This window comes from Phragmites australis, chromosome 5, assembly GCF_958298935.1.
Source record: "Phragmites australis chromosome 5, lpPhrAust1.1, whole genome shotgun sequence".
Taxonomy (NCBI): domain Eukaryota; kingdom Viridiplantae; phylum Streptophyta; class Magnoliopsida; order Poales; family Poaceae; genus Phragmites; species Phragmites australis.
Genome location: NC_084925.1, coordinates 13,707,102 through 13,725,039, shown reverse-complemented (window position 1 = coordinate 13,725,039; position 17,938 = coordinate 13,707,102). Strand labels below are relative to the sequence as shown.

At 43.7% G+C, this 17,938-nt stretch overlaps 1 protein-coding gene across 1 annotated transcript; it reads left to right on the top strand.

Moving 5' to 3' along the window:
- The first annotated feature begins 2,205 nt into the window (after positions 1-2,205).
- On the top strand, positions 2,206-4,949 carry LOC133918816 (uncharacterized). The gene is made up of 2 exons (XM_062362886.1): positions 2,206-3,517; positions 4,314-4,949. The coding sequence occupies exon 1, from the start codon at positions 2,254-2,256 to the stop codon at positions 3,505-3,507; it is 1,254 nt and encodes a 417-aa protein (XP_062218870.1). The 5' UTR covers positions 2,206-2,253; the 3' UTR covers positions 3,508-3,517; positions 4,314-4,949.
- Positions 4,950-17,938: the final 12,989 nt, after the last annotated feature.

The following is a 17,938-nucleotide window of genomic DNA, read 5'->3' as shown; positions in this document are numbered from 1 at the left end:
TGGATCATTCGGTGTTAACAGCTTTTCTATGTCATTAGGAAAACGGCTGGTTAGCGGGTTTGAGGCTATAAATACCACTCTACCTAGTCATTTGAAGGTGTAGCATGCTGCTGGAGTCTAGAGAAAGCTCATATACACTTAAGAAGACACCTAAGTTACCAAAATACTTAAAGTGATCATCCAAGGCAATTAAGCACAAGATTAGAAAGTATTTAGTGCTTATAGGCCTATAGTGAGTTGTAGTTAGGTGCTATAGCTTGAGGAAGGGATTAATGAGTGATCCCAGCTTGTACCGAGTAGTAGGTCAGTGCCTTAGAGTCTTGGTGACTCGTCGGTATCTTGGGCCTTGGTGGCGCATGCATATTGACCCTTCGACTTGGTGTGGAGTGGCGACAAGATATGTGTATGGGGGGATGCAGAGACTATTACTTTGGTGGCTCAAGCTCTGAAGTGATCAGGACGACAAGTGACCAGAAAAGAGGCTAGTGATGAGACCTTGCCTTGATAGCTCATCGTGCTTGAGATATTGCCTTGGTGACTTGATAACTTAAGAGCCGTGACCGGCAGAGACTTGGCGACCGAGCGTATATCCTTTGTGGAGCTTTAACATGAACTATGAGTGACATTCATAGCATTGATACTATAGAATAAAAATCACATGTATCGAGTTTGTTTCTCTAACTTATTTATATTTTCGTATTTACATACTTACAATTTATATTGTTAGAGTAGGTTACAATCCTCTTAAGCAATAGGATAGATACACTAAATAAATCTAAAGTATATTTAGATAAAAATTGATATAGATTTATCCTGTAAAATTTTTGGAGCCAATTTATTTTAAGTTTCTAAATGTCATAATTTATAGGTTCTCAATCTCACTTAATGGTTGGGTGTTGCCACAATATTTTTTTACATCATGTACATGTTGTTCGCACAAGTATTTTTTGCCAGTCTAGTAATTTCTTGACCCATCGCCATCACCTGCAACTGAACTTGAGGATTTGTGCAAGCAAAAATTATGACAGCAACAAGCAGGTTGCACAATCTATTCTTGAATAGCTTTGCATACAATCTTATTGCAATTAAATTCATTACAGCTGGCAATTCTAGTTCCTTTAAACAAAATATATATAAACAACAAATACTACCAGTAAAGACTCTCCAACTCATGAAAGATTTCCTGATATCTTAATTGGGTGTAATAGAATTATTGTTAGAAAAATATATTTTAATTTACAGCAAATATCAAAGTGCTCATGCATATGGTATTCACATACTATCCCTAGAGTTTTAATTGATAATCGTTTTGGGTACTGTCTGTGTAGTCTCAAGAAGGGGATAATTTTGCCTTTGCCAATAACATGACCCCAATTTTGATTGGACCGGGATATTGAGCGACCCATTGTCTTCTTTCTCGCATAGTAGTCTTCCTCCACTCTTCTGATCTTGTGTGTCCCTCCACCGCTGCCCTTGCCTCCGTCCATGCTTTCGTCACCCATTGTAGTCACCGACGCATCTGCCGGCGTCGCGGTTACTCATCACGCCCTCTATTCCCTTTCCTCCATTTGTGGCCGGTGGCATACACACCACCCGCTACCCGCCACCACCACCTTGACCCTGCGTCGACTCCAACCACTGCCAACATGATGTCGCCACCTTGACGTAGCCTACCACCAGCAGCCAACAACGTTTCGTCGCTCCACCTGCTATAGCTCCCCCCCGCTAGGTTGACCTAGGTTTGGGGGAGAGTGCTCCTCACAAAACCCTAACCTCGGTAGCCCGATTTGTTATCATCTTCGATGGTATTGCGGGGTTGCGCGCTCCTCCTAACGGCTCAGCAGTCAGTTTGGATTGTGCCATCCACTTCTATTGTATTTCATTTTTGCCAATCATTTCTTTGGTGACTTATAAAATATGGTTCCAAAGTGCAACAACTACATGTTAATTTTGCTTCTACTCAATTTTTTTGACGTGCTTTGTCAAGTTTGGCAGGTCAATAGGATACATTTTGTAGCATTAGTTTCTAACAAAGTTGCTACCAAAGTGTTGAAATGCATGCTTTAAAAAAAACTATTGAAAACTTGAAATGCCGGTTGGGAGAGAGAACAAATGGTCAGTGGCACTGGCCCACTTGTCAGCCAGAACCTGAACCGACTAAACTTTTTTTTCTTTGTTCGCCGTTCAATTCCCTTGAGGCTCGATACTGTTTACCAGCCTACCCCAAATTCCCCGACCCGCTCGCCGCAGGAAATGCAAATCGAGAGGCCGCGGCGTCCCACATCCCCACCGCCGCCGGCTGCTGCTGCTGTGGCAGCGGCGGCTGCCATGTCCTCAGTGCTCGGCGATGACGACCTCCTGCGCGAGATCCTCCTCCGCGTCGGCCTCCCCACCAGCCTCCTCCGCGGCGCCCTCGTCTGCAGGCGCTGGCTCCGCCACGCCTCCGACCCGGCCTTCCTCCGCCGCTTCCGCGACAGAAACCCATCCCGCATCCTCGGCGCCTACCTCGACACCGGGGTCGGCCCCACCCCACGCCCGCTGTTCGTCCCGATCCGCCCGCTCCCGGAGCTCGCCGCCGCCGCCCGCCGCGCCGGCTCCTTCTTCGACGCCTTCAAGGGCTCCTCCGCGTCCGTCCTCGACAGCCGCGGGGGCCGCCTCCTCGTCACGGCGTTTGACGACCGCTACGACTCCACGCACTTGGTGTGCAGCCCGCTGTCCCCCTCGGGTCATACGGTCGTCGTGCCGCCGCCCCCACCGCCGCCGCCGATCCAGCTCACTAGCGACGAGGAGTGCATCATCTACCACTACGGCGAGATCCTCCCAGATGACGGCAACGGCCGGTCCTACTTCTGCGTGGTGATGGGGTACAGCGAGCAGCAGACCACCGTGCACCTGTATGAGTTGCAGGACACGAACTGGGTCGTCAGGGCCTCTGCGGCGGGGCAACTCCCTGTATCGCCGCCGAAATCTAGGGTTATGTTCGTCGACAACGCCAGGTTCTATATGTTGTCCACTATCAACAAAATCCTTGTATGCGATTTCCCTTCCTCTAGTATCTCAGCCATGGAACTGCCAAATGGGGTGGTGAACAAGCACAGCGGATGCATCATGCTGTCGCGGGGAGATGGTTCTAGAATTTATCTGATGTACACAAAAGAATCTCAGCTTCACATCTTCCTCCGCGGTACACACAGCGATAAGGCGAACTGGTTACTGGTGGATACTATTTGTTTGCTTCAGATTTGCGCTAATCTGGGGCTTGATGCTTGGCCAATTGTTGATGGACACACTGATGGTCTTAAGATACACGCTGTTGGGGACAATGCCAGGTTTGTGTTCTTGGAGATGTTTGGCGCCGTTGTTTTCTTGGATATTACTAGCAAGCATGCCGAGAAGGTGTATGAGATGACACCAGAGGATAAGGGGTTGATTAGTATCTGTCCCTTGATGACAATATGGCCTCCTGTCTTCCCCGTGCTGAAGGAAGGATATGACCAAAAGGAGTGATCCTGCACAGGTTTGACTTGGGTTCCTTAAGTAGTACTGTAGTCTCTTATCGTGTTTATAATGTTTTGGATTGTGCATTATGTTACTCGCTTATGTGGCTCAAGGTTTTTTTTCTGACTTGCTTAGTTGGCGCTCAGTTATCTGGTTTGTAATGCAAATTATTTGTGGTAGAAAAATTGGTTTGAATCAATGCAGCACAACGTCTCAGATGCTGAATGAATTGGCAGGGTTGCATTGTTGGTTACTCTTGTAACTTCCGCATGTGGTTCGTCACCCTATGTGATGGTTGATACAACCATGTGATGTGTAGTGTGTAGGTGAAGATAAGATTACTTATAATGTGTTGTCGTCATGCTAGTTGCGCATTGTTTTGTTTCTTTTTTTTTTTCAGGAAGTTGTGCATTGATAATAAGTACTGTACTTTCCAGTTTTGGTGCTAATAGGAGATTTTACATTTTACCCTAGTAGGAGTTGTTGTGTGATGCATACACCTTATTAATGTGGAAGAGATGAATTAATTGACTTGATTGAGCAAATAGATCACTGGCACCAAGATGAAATGAAAATGGAGTTCATCCAATAATTTAAATCACTTAATTCCAATGTCGATTACAAATGATTAACATCATTTGAAGGGGACATGGTGTATTTGGCAGTATTGTTTTTGTTAATATAAATTCAACACGAAAAATATCATTATAATTGATATCTTCACATATATTACATTCTCTGTAAGTTATCAGATGAGCAATTGCTAACTTCAGCACACATTCTCACACACTTATTTTTTTCTTTTTCAATGGCAGGCTCAAATTTACAGATACAAAGAAACTAGATTAAGTTTGGATTTCAAGGGCCAAAAAATGAGAAGCATAACAATAAGATTGCTGAGTGGCCAGCTTTATAATGAGCACTGAGCACAGCCTAGTTTGGGGAAATGCATCAATATGGCAACATTGAATAAAAAATATTTGTCATCTAGCAGATATAGATCACACCATTCATGTAAATAAAATTATCAAGCCTGAAATCATCTAACCCCTGCATACTAGTAATCGAGAGTGACAATGCCAAACTTGTGTTCTTGGTGATGTTTGGCACTATTGTCGTCTTGGATATCACAAGCAAGCAGGAAGTGAAGGTATGTGGGTGTCACCAGAGGATCAGGAGTTGCTTAGTGTTTGTCCCATGATGCTGAAGGAAGGATATGATCAAAAGGGGCAATCCTGCAAGTTTTGTCTCTGGGTTTCCCCTGTCGTACTGTAGTCTCTTAGTATCCGGTTTATGATGTGCACTGTGCATTACGTTAGTCCCTTGTGGTTTGTGATGTTTACTGACCTGCGTTATACTACTTAGTTGCTCTATATCTGGTTTACAATGTCCCTAGTGGAAACAAGTACAACTCAGTAGCAGAAAGAATTGACATGCCTGAGTTTTTGGTTCGAATATTTTGCTTGAGTTACCTAGTAGGAGTTATTTTGGCATATCAGACTTATTGATTAAAAAGAATCAAATTAATTGAGTTGATTGAGAAAATGGGTTACTAAATAAAAAGCTGTAGTTCATCCAATTTTTGATTTCATTTAGTTCAACTCTTATCACGTTAGCTAATCAACACAGTTTTGAGGCAGTAATATGCAATTAATTCTATTTGTTTACTAGCATAAAGTTAAAGAATAAGAATATGAATTATAATATCTCTCACCCGTATTATTGACAACAAATGAAGACTCCTGTTGAAACCACATCATGAAGAAAATAATCATGACTCGATCTTTTTGTAACAAAATCTGAACCGCGGGTACTCTTTCTAGACTCCTGTAGTTCAATACGGATCCACCAAATAACTGCCTACTCGCGGGTGCGACTCTGGGTGAAAACACCTTAAAACGTTGGAAATTTTACAAATTCGTTAGAAACCCTAAAACTCCTACGTAGAAGTTTGCAACAAATCCCCAAAATTCCAAAGCTTTTTTCAGGTGCAATATCTGTGAATGGTACCTTTTTTTTTTTCTGTAGTGTTATTACACCTTGAATTTGTCATTTGTTATCTCGCAAAAGGAATTGAATTTGCACTGCATGGATGTACAAGTTAACCTCACCTAGATCAGTTTTTATCTCTCAAAAGGAATTGAGTTTGCACTGCATGGATGTACCACAACCTCACATATAGATATATAATTTTTAAAATTCGCACAGAGAATGAGTTTGCAAGATATCCAATTGAGTGAATTTTGCAAAACTACGGCTACTTTAACAAAATTACTGCAAAATTACAAGCTTAAGCAATAGTTTCACAGAACTACAGATTTAATTAACAATTTCACAAAACTACATATTTAACGCCGATTTTATCGTAAAACTACGTTTTCTAGAGGGTTTATTCCCCAGCCCCGTTACTATGACGACTGGATCTCGCTCGTAGTCTCACAACATCTGCCAGCTTATGAAATGGACTGTCCAGGAGTTCATATGACTACAAGCGGGACTCATTTGTCAGGTTAACAAGTCTGTGATAGAATCTATAGTTTTATAATAAAATCGGCACTAAATTTGCAGTTTTGTGAAACTGTTGCTTAAATCTGTTGCGATTTACGATAATTTTGCCAAAGTATTTGTAGTTTTATGAGCTTCCAGACGGTCCGTTTCATGAGCTGACAGCTGCTGTGAGACTACAAGTGAGGCCCGATCATCATGCTAACAGGATTAGGAACAACTCTTATAAAATCTGTAGTTTTGCGATAAAATCGGCACTAAATCTGTAGTTTTGTGAAATTGTTGCTTAAATCTATAGTTTTATGATAATTTTGCCAAAAGATCTGTAGTTTTGGAATAAAATTGACACAAAATATATAGTTTTGTGAAACTATTGCTTAAATATATAGTTTTTGATAATTTTATCAAAATATCTGTAGTTTTACAAAATTTACTCTATCCAATTTTTATGATGGTTTAAGATGCACCTAGGGCCGGTTTGGCAAATAGCTCCAATTCTAAAATATCTTGAATCAAGGTATTTCTAGCCCTAGAATTTCGTGAAGCTAGAGCTATAAATAGACTGAACATATTTGCATGAGCCATCTTATTCGCATTTTAAACTAAAAATAAAGATATAAACCACTTTAATTTATCTTATAAACTCTAGATCCTGTATGAATCCACGAGTTAACTTTGCCAAACAGGAACATACTCCTTGTTAACTGCTTCCTAAGGAAAAACCTTGAAACAAATGTGCCTACCTCTTCCGTTCCAACTGCTATTGCCAGCGTAGTGTAGGCCACACTCCTTCTGTAACATCTATGTACCCATTATTTCTGCCAGCGACAACCTTGAAACAAATGTCATCTTACTTATTTTCTTACTTCTTTTGTTTAAATTATGTTCAGAATGAGTTCTTAAGATTTCACATAAGAATTCAAATTGAGAATTTTAAACATTTTTGTTGTGGACTAGAAAAAGATGATATTGCTTACAAGGTCGATTGATTTCGGCACATATTCATGCCTAACAAACGGGGCAAGTCGCTTCTTGGGTCCTTCATCCCAAATGTGTACCTAGGGTAGCGAAAAGCTTGTCTCGACCCAAGAGCAATATGAGTTCCCTTTACTTTAAAGATGTTTTTACTATTTGGACTGGCTATCTGAAATCCCTATTTTTGAGTAGATAGTCAGGGGCTGAATAAGTACTAGGTGCTAGAAACCAAAAACAACATATCGTGTACCATCTGAAAGCATATTCCAATGAGAAGAGAAGAACCGTTGCATTGCGAACTCAGTGTTGCCAAAATGCTGCTTATCGCGTTCCACGGGTGACTGGGGGCAACGACACCTCCCCTCAAGTGGATAGAAGGCTGGTTATAATAAGCGTTCCGACTAGTGATCAACGTGTCCTGAAATAATCAAAGGAAAATGACAATAAGAAAACCACGATATGCTGTCAAAAGAGTCCAACACGAAGTACACCCAACAAGCATGGAAAATGTTTAAGTTCCCAACTAAAACTAAAAAAATTTACCAAGTGTTTATACAAACTGCAGGGGATCAGAACCCAGGGAGGAATCACCTCCTCACTCCCAGCCTTCCCAAGATCCTCCTCCTTGATCTTGGATTCTTGCCACTCTAGGATCACACTCGCCATCTCATCGATGGAGGAGTCTCCTTCTCGATCTTCTTCTTGCCCTTGGTGACAGAGAGATTGAGCGAAGAGGTTTTTCGAGGTTTTTGGGGGCAAGGGCGCAAGGAGAACAACGAGTGTGACGGAAAGCAATCGATGATGGAAGAATAGAATTTGAAGCAGGTTCTCCATTTACCTTTATGCAGAGCGGGAGCTCCCAGAAATGGTGTTTTGACTGACGATGTGAGACAACTTGAGGCTAGGATCCCCCTCTTTATTGTCATGTCACATTTAATGCCCATCGCACGCGAGTCAATTGGCTCAATACCCTTAGGAATTCGGATCCTCACGCTGCTACCGAATCATAATACTTTGGCAGGAAAAGATTCTTACCACTACCCAAAATCTTCACTGTGAAGTTTCAAATTTTAAAATTAACCAGTGACAAACTTTTTTCATCCCAAAGGGCAAAGCTAACAAAAAACCTATTTAGATGGAACACCATCTCGAGGACTCTCTTGGGGACTCAAAGGCATTCAGAATCCCTAGTAGAAAATCAGAAACCCAGTTAGATGCTTCATTCAAATCGGAGACCAAAGTCCTACTCGATGACATGGTCGGACAAAAAGTCTATCTTTGCTGGCAATACACTTGTTTCGTTGGAGCCTCATTGCATGTCTTGATGGGGGGTTTGACGATGAATTATAGAGAGTTACCATATTTGGACACCCTAAGGTTTCCCGTAATTCTTGGGGCATATCTATATCTCCAGGAATTGGATCCCTAGATGAAAGGAAACTACCTGTAAGCACACAAGGCGTCCTATAGCTGGGAAGGTTTATCTTCAAAAACAGGAAGGAGTCCAGAAGATGTACGATACCCCCATATATACACGGAGCTAGAGGACCTTGTGGAGGACAAGCGATACAAGCCCGTACAAGTCATTAGAAGCGATACAAGCCCATATAAGTCGAACTAGAGCAACACAAGCTAAGAAAAGCCAACAGAAGCCGAGCAAGGAAGTTGTCAACTAGGTTTATATCCATCTAGGATAGTTAAACACACCCTTGTAACAGATTCAGATTAATACAAGACAAATATGACGTAGGGTTATTATCCTTAGAGAAGTCCGAACCTGTCTAAAAACCCCTATGTGTTCCCTTGTGATTTGTCTACTTCAAATATCCCCTATTTCTTCAACAAGTTTGTTAGGCCAGAGGTTTATCAATCATCGACAAGCTTCGACCGTTTGGACCATGCATCTCTCAATGCGGAGCCCACTTAGGTCTACTCCTAGAGAAACCTCAAGTGTCTCTACAAGCTCTCCTGCTCACACCTTAGATGTTCAAGCCCAAATGATCGTAGCTACAAGAGGTATTTGGCACATCTTTACCATATTCAATTATGTGAAAAGTATGAACAAGTACTTAAGCCAACGGTACCAACGATCAATGCTTAAACAATCTAGGCGGTCCTATTGTGAGAAACCATCCAGATAATATTCTAACTAATCACTAGGAGGATCATTATTCATAATCACAACCTTGATGATTAACCAGAGTATCATCCCAATAGTTTCGGCACGTGTTTTGTGCCCAAGATCGGAACACATGAAGCATTCAACAACTTATTACAATTTACAGCAAAAGAGAGCTAGGAGGAGACTAAAACATGCTCAACTCCTAACCAATAAAAGAAACTAAGTAGTGAAAGACTAAAAGCTATACAACAAAAGGAGGATGGAGCCATATACCCTTAGGCTCCATCACAAAAGCACGCCAATTGAGTAGGATGCATTACTCAAGCCCGCCACCACCCTCGATAGGCGTGAAGTAGTCAAACACCACCTCTTCCTCACCTGCAAAACCTGTAGAGTAGCTGAGTACGAAGATACTCGCAAGACTTAATCCATATAGGGTACATATAAATAACCCGATTTCAAGGATCATACATTGAGCTATTAGTAAGGAAACATCCATAAGGTTAAGTACATTTAATATGCTTAAACATCCTAGACATATGTGTGAGCACCTATACTTAACGAACTTAAATTGAAATCCAACAATTGGTACATCAGTGTAAAAGGAACCAAAGTAATATATCAGAGCCAACATCAACATTTTCCAACCATCACCCTTACCACCATTAACCCACAACGAAACTCTACAGTGATGCACATGGATAGAAAGCATGCTCTTGACCAAGAACGCAGTATTTTGATATTTTTACACCCTGCAGGGGGATACGCCTTTACCCACACGGCACGAGGACGATTCAGCTTGTGCCACCTGCTAAAGCACACACAAGGGGCTACTCATGACAATCTTTCCCAATAAGCCCCAACCATTTGATACATGCATTGCTTGACGCGAAGGTATCCAGAACTACTCCCGAAGCAAACTAGATACCTCTACAAGCCCGACCGCTCACACCGTCGATGTTCAGACCCAAATGATCACAGATACATAGGTATTCGGTTTACCTTACCATTAGATCAGCATGTGGTGAGTACGGTAAGTGCTCAAGCCAACGGCGGTCAACGGTCGGTGCTTAACCGATGCAAAGCAGTCTACGGTATCCGGGCTCCCTCCTGGAACTACCTCGGGAACCTCCTCCAAGGCAGATGATACCCCTAACACCGCCTACATCTCGTCTCATCCTCACCACTCATCCAATCGTCGTCTCATCCTCACCACTCATCCAATCGTCATCAATATTTGCAGTATGAACCATAAGTAAACCTATAGCTCGCGAGTGATGGAACAGTCCATCACTTAACTTCTACCAGTGACCTATGCATCGCTAATCATCTCGTATCACTTTTATATTAACAACATTATATGAAGCCCAGGTTACAAGGATAAGGATTCATGCATCAAGGTAGAGATCATGCATCAATATAGGTTCTACCCACATCGACCCGACATTGACTCATTAAACATGCAAACATAAATAAAGCATAATTTGTCAATTTAGACTCTATAATTAATTCAAAGGGTGCAATATGCTTAGATACTTGCCTTATTGCTTAGGTGACCGCCTGATACTCCCCGCACAACACTCACAGAACTTGGGAAGGTTTGTGTCGCCTTCAACTATGGCTGGGTCATGCACTGGTTCTTCGTTCACTAAACAAGAACGCGTGCAATGATGAGCATAAAAGAAGTGCAACAATGTATGCCACCATATGCATATGAAGAAAAGTCATGAAAAGTATGCTTTATAATGCATGAACATTTTTCCTAGTTAGAACAAGTCGTAAGAACACTAGCAAAATTAGATTCACCAAATTTGGACTTGTAAAGAATTAACGGTGAATTAATGAAGCCTTAACCTAAATAATTCATCCCAAAATGTTAATTAATTATTTAACAGTTGGGGACATTTTTAATAGGTAGAGGAGGTTATTATGAAATTGACAAATTTAATAGGTAGAGGAGGTTATTATGAAGCCGAAAAAATTGGTTTCATAATTTTTGGATCTACAAAAAATTTATTATGAATTTTGTAAGCCTCACATCGCCTGATGAACAGTAACTTCAGAGCCTCCGCGAATTTCTGCAGAGAGAAAATTTTTCCGAAGTCTCTGGACTTTGCAGAACAGCTGTTCTTCACGGAATGAAATGGCCAATTTGATTTGCGAGCTTCTCCAATCCAAATGGAGACATGTTTGAGATAGTTTAGAGAGTCTAGAATTTACTCATCAACCTAGAAACATGATTCCTAACTCAAATCTTCCCAAATCCTTTAATTTAGTCCAAAACCTCAAGAACTTATGAACTTCACAACCCTAACTCCAAATTCGAAATCTATCCAACCAAAATACGGATTCTTGCCATGGATGCCTAGGGGACTCACCCAAGATGCTTTGCCGAGCTTAGGGACCGTCGGTTGAAGGAAGAAAGCTCGGGAAGAGGAAGAACACCGGTGCTTCTTGTGCTTCAACCATGAACACCAAAAGACGTCAAAACCGGCTCAAATCCTTCAAGAACACAAAAATGAATTGGAGGGATGGATAGCTTATGAGTTAGTGACCGCGTAGACACCACATGCACACCTTGATTCCTTCTCTTGAGGTGAGATTTTGAGGGAGAAGGAGAGAGTCCTTGAGAGAGAGGGAGAGGGGAGCTGCCCCTTTTGCTTGGCCAGTGGTGTAGCACCCTAAATTTCAACTTTTGCAATAATTTAAAATTTTGCTAGAACTTAAATAGGTGGTTGCAATTTTGTTCAATAGGGAAATTAATTTCTAAATTTAAATTGGCCTAGGTTAAATGTTTGTTGCATTCATGCCGTTATAGATGCAATAAGGTTTTTATGCGGGAAAAAAGTTTGCGAAATGTCGCTAGAAGTCGCCCGTTTAAAACCCCTTTTTGAAATTGTTTGAAATCTAAAATAGAAAAGGCTTTTGAAAATGAAAAGAGCTCTCAGGCCAAAATTGTTTTTCTCCGGCCCAATCCGCCTCCTCCCCCTCTCCTCACCCTTCTCCCACTTGGGCCACGTCCTTTCTCCTGTGCCGGCCCATAAGACTGAGCTGGCCCCCTTCTGTCTTGTCTCACCGCCTGGTGGGCCGCCCAGCCGAGCCAGCCCCCGCCTGAGCCGTTCTCCCTCCCCACCTTTCTCTATGCGTGGGTTCGGCCTGACCGGCTCACCTTCTTCCTCCTTCGACCAAGACCTGAATCGCCCCTGATCGTCGCAGCTATTTCAATCGGCGCCTCCCCGTGCATTCAATTGCCAATTATTTCGCATGGCCATGATCCTCTCCCTCCCCTCTCTTGATTTTGACCGTTTCCCCCTTGATTTGCCCCTCTTAAGTATGGAAACCGAAGCATTATTGCCATTTAGGGCGTCGGCCAATCCTTTTGATTCCGGCCATCGCTCTCCCTCTCTCTCGCATATAAGCTCCCCATCGCTCTCCTTGCATGTTTCCCCACCCAAAACACCCATTTCCCCACTTTCTCGTGCACGGAATCGAGCTCGCCACTGTCTCCATCATTGTTGATGGTAAGAAGCTCGCTGCCGCCTCGAATCTCCTCGGCTGAACCTTACTTGACCTCATTTCTTCATTTTTCAGTGTCGCTGGACCTCAAGAAGCTCACCCTGACTATTCCCAGAGCTCAATTCGCCGCTAGACGCCATCGCATCGTGTCTCCATCAACCGCCGCCTTCCTCTCCGTTGCCGGCCATCTCCGGAGCCCCTCCACCGCCGTCCAGCCCACAGTGAGACTCCCCATCCTCTCCTCTCTCTATTGTGCCAAGTGCCATTGAAAACCGTGGCCGGAGGCGCCTTTTTGCGTCACGCCGGTGAGCTTCCGGTCGTTCACCGCCGCCGACCACCACCCGACTTGTTCAGCATCGCTGTCCACCACCCCAATTGAGTCTCGGCCACCCGATCATCATCCAATGGCCTGGATTAGACCGGCCAATAACCCTTTGAGCCCCGGTCTACCGAGAGCCGTGGACCGGCCATAAGGTCGTGGTCCACAGGGCCCTTAGACATATTCCATTGAATTTTCAACAGCAAAATAAATCAGTAAATGCTTTATTGCATCATAAATCCACTTTTTCAGTATAAAAACAATTCAGTATTTCTCTGTAAATCAACTAAAACTTGCAGTATAGACCCTAAAACTTCAAAAGCTCAATACTTTTTGCTCGTAGCTCCGATTTGGGCGATTTTCTCATCCAAATGTTTGTAGCGTCGTGTAGAATCTTTTTATAGGATTTTTAATCTAGATTTAGCACTGTTTGGTATACTATTCTTAGAGTTTGTATTGTATGCTTTTTCTAGTATGTCGATTAGGAGTTGAGCTGTTCGGAAATCTCCAAGACCAAGCGTTCGAGGATTTTGAGCAGCACCCCGTCGAAGGCAAGTGTTCTTGAACATTTTATCCCTATTTTAGGATTTGCAGGTGTAGTTTTTATCCTTCAATATGCATGCTTGCCTAAATATGAAATCCCATGTTAGGGTTTATTAGTTTTGAATCAATATTCCTTGTCGCTGTTGTTTCACCATGAGATAAAATAGGTAGTGTATGCTAGTGCAGTCATGGTTGGGAAATTTTTTAATCTTAACTAATGAATTATGGAACAAGAATTGGGAAAGGGTAACTTTGTAGCAACATGGTATAGGGATCCCAACAGAATGGTTGTCGATGTTGGTGCGGGAATGCAGGTGTGCCGGTAGTGCACAGTTGGTTGTGGTTGTTCCTGTGTGGGGTCCTAAGGACCGTTTCTTCAACATATAACCAAGTTAGTTTCGCATAACCACGAGGCCTAAATGGGTACAGCCTAGCTAATTAATCAGCCACCCCTCTGGTTTTGTGGGTATCGTTGGACGGTTATGTGGCACAAGAGGTGGCCTCTGCAGCAGTGGAATCATCTGTTAGCGGTGTAACCTCAATGGGTGCCTGCAGGTTAGTGGGAGTTTTGTAAAGGCCTTGTAGTGAGACCCCAACTCCACATCCCGGAAGTGTGAAGCAACATGGGAATCACGACTTGTTGGGAAAGCTATGCAAACTCTATAGAGTATAAACTGATTGATCAGCTGTGCTCACAGTCAACAGGAACTTGGACTTCTTCAGAAGTAGATGGAATCAAGGTTTGGTCTGGTTGGTTGGGTGGCTGGGTAATGGAATTACCTGATGAGTCTTGGTAGTCGGATGAAATCTGATGAGTCAATCCTTTTGTCATAGTTGTGTCTTCACTTAGTAAATATGATGCCTGTTGTTGGAATTATAGAATCAGGTTGCTTAGTGCAGTTAACCCGTGTCTAAACCATTCCTTGACTTAAACCCCATATCATGTTTCCCTCCACTTGCGGAGTACATTTTTGTATTCACACCAGTTGTCCCCTTCCTTGCATTCTTCCGCTGTTCAGAAGCCGTCAATGAAGCCGCTACCTTCGATGAGGATGACTTTGACCCGGAGCTACTATTCTAGGCTGGTGTGGCCCCAATCGACACCTGTGGAAGATGGAGGCCCCGCTGGCGCTGAAGAGCTCTTTTTAGTTCTGCTGTGTTTTCTTTTAGACCCTCATATCCTTTTGTAATAGTTAATTATCGTTGTAATCTTGGCACTGTGATGATACACTAATGAAGTAAGCACATGTATGAAACTTGATCCTGGCATACATGTGTTGTGCCCAGTTTTGTTCTTTTAAAATTAGGTGTTATAGAAGTGGTATCAGAGCCGTGTTGATTGTAGGACATAGCCTGGATAGAATGGACGTATTAAGGATTTATATTTGTACAAATTACTTTTGGAAAACTATTTTTCTTCCAGTTTTTCCTTTCTCTATCTATTGCTCTTTATAAAATGATTACTAATTTTCTGTCCTCTTTAAAATTTTAGATGGCCCGCACGAAGATCACCCCGCACAAGCGTGTGTTGGTACCAGCAGTGGAGGTTCCTGCTGGTGCAGTCTGGAGGCACCAACCCCCAGCTGAGTTCTACTCCGACGGACAGCTTGCTGGGTACTTTGCCCGTATGCTGTGGTACCTGCTGCAGAGTATTGTTTACCATGACACTCCCCTCTTCAGAGGCATCAGGGTTCCGCTTGGAGGACGTGGTTACTCTTGATCAGTGGAGGTGAGCATGTTCGAGAAGCCCTCCGACGACGGTCTTCATTGAGTTCGCCGAGTTCACACCGCTACTGCTCTCAGAGCTACGTTCGAGGTAGGGATTGAGGACACTACCCGCCAGGCTCTAGCTATTCTCTGCCGGGAGAATAGACAGGACCTCAGCCACACCCAGTTCAGGAAGTTCCTGTAGCTCCCGTCGGGCAGCCTGGGGGTCACCTTCGCGTCTGTGGGCAACGTTGCGGATCTTCGTTTGAGAGAGCAGGTCCGCCTCACCGCCGCTCTCTACGCTGAGCTGGACAGAGCACTTGACGAGTTGGAGGATCTACACCTGCGTCACGCCGAGCATGAGTAGATGATCTATGAGCTGAAGATGATGCTGCAGGACCTTGACCAGCACCCCGATGAGGTTCCCCCGGCACCGGCACCTGCGCCTGCACCGCCCCATTCCCCTCCTCGCAAGAGGCTTCGTCTGGCAGATGTTGTAGGACTTTTCGGCACAACAGACCAGGAGTAGAGTCGATCTAGGAGGATGTCCCTAGCTGAATAATTCGTTTAGTCCCATGTGTCTTAGTTGTCTTGTGTCGTCTATTCATGTGTGTGCTTGTGCTTGAGTCTGTAGTGTGAACCATGTTATGAGTTGGATCTTTGATTGAGTGATGGTGTGATGTGGGAGTTTCCCCTCTGCATTTATTAAGTTAATAATATTAGTTCGGAGTCCTTTCTTTCTGTTCCTTTCTATTCTTGTCTTGTTTTTCTACCCTTGCTTTTCTCTTATGCTCCCCCGTTCGTACCCTGCAACAAACAGATGGTGAACACCAGGCGCAACTGCAACGTCAATGACAACACCAATAACAACATCAACAACAACGACAATGAGAATGTCAACGACAACACCAACGACAACGCTGCCAACCAATGCGACCTTCCTCACCCGCCACCCCTCATGGACGCTAATCAAGTGATGACTCTTCTTCAAGGCTCCATTCAGGTCATCAACCAGCAACCCCAAGCTCAGCAAGCACCGCCGCAACAACCGCAGTATAGGCTCCAAACTTTCTTGAGCACCCAGCCACCTACTTTCTCTCAAGCAGTGGAGCCCCTGGAAGCAGATGACTGGCTGAAGGCAATTGAAAGCAAGCTATGGATAGCTTAGTGTAACGGAAGGGAGAAAGTTCTCTTCGCCTCCCATCAATTGATTGGACCAGCTCAAGAGTGGTGGACAGCTTACACTGCCAATCACGGGAATCCCCAGGAAATCACTTGGGTAGAGTTTCAGGATAATTTTCGTGCACACCATGTCCCCAATGGTGAAGTAAAGCTTAAGAGGAGGGAGTTCCTTACTCTGAAGCAAGGACTCATAGCAGTAAGGGAATACCTTACCAAATTTACTCAGTTGTCTCGCTACGCCCCCAATGATGTTGACATTGATGAGAAGAAGCAGGATTGTTCTCTTGAGGGTCTCAGCACTAGTTTACAGTATGCCCTCTCATCCAAAGAGTACCCCAACTTTCAGAAGCTGGTGGACAGAGCCTTCATAATGGAGAAGAAGCACCAGAATTTGGGAGAAGAGTGCAAGTGCCATCTACAGGGTTAGTCTTCTGGTGGTAACACCCGTCCCCACTTGAACCCTCCTGCCACTGGTCCTATGTTCCGCTATGGAGGACAGGGCCAACAACAGAATCAACAACATAGGCCGCAACAGAAGATGCAGAATTAGGTTGCAGGGTCATACAAGCCGTCAGTACAGCCAGCACATCAGCAGTCTCGCCCCAGTTTCCAGCAGCAACAGCGACCCAACAACAACCAGCCTCAGTAGCAGAATCGCACAGGCCAAGGGTCAAGCAACATTGGGTCGTGTTTCAGTTGCGGCAATTTCAGGCATCTTGCCAACAAGTGCCCCTAGAAGCAGCAAGACCAAGCATCGGCTTAGGGCAACAATCAGCAGTAGCCTCGCCAGAACGTGATGCATGGTCGAGTTAACCATGTTGTAGTGGAGGAAGCCCAGGATGCTCCTGATGTAGTGCTGGGTATGTTTTCTGCAAACTCTCATCCTGCTACAATATTGTTTGATTCTGATGCTACGCATTCATTCATATCATGTCAGTTTGTGAACACATATAAATTGCCAAGAACATTAATGAAAAATCGGGTGCTAGTTAGTTCTCCTGGAGGAGAAATGGAATCAAGGCATGTATGCCCTAAAATAAGTATTTGCATAAGGGGGGGGGGGGGGTAAGACTTTCTTGCCAACCTTATCATTCTGGAGTCCAAGGGTATTGATATCATTCTAGGAATAGACTGGTTGACCAAATACAAAGGTGTCATCGGATGCACTACAAAGTCAGTACAGTTGACGCACATAGATAGTACCAAGGTGGAGTTTCAAACCATGACAAAGTCAGCTATCAACGCTAGTTTAAACAAAGCCAATGCAGTGGAAGATAACAGAGTGGTCAGTGAGTTTCCTGACGTCTTCCCAGAGGATTTGCCAGGTATGCCATCTGATAGAGAAATTGAATTCGTCGTTGAATTAGTACCCGGAACCACTCCTATATATAAGAGACCATATAGAATGGATACCAATCAGTTGGTTGAGCTCAAGGAGCAGATCCAAGAGCTACTAGACAAAGGGTTTATCTGCCCCAGTTCTTCACCCTGGGGAGCCCCAATTATCTTCGTCTCGAAGAAGGATGGTACACAAAGGATGTGTATAGATTATCGAGCCCTGAATGAAGTAA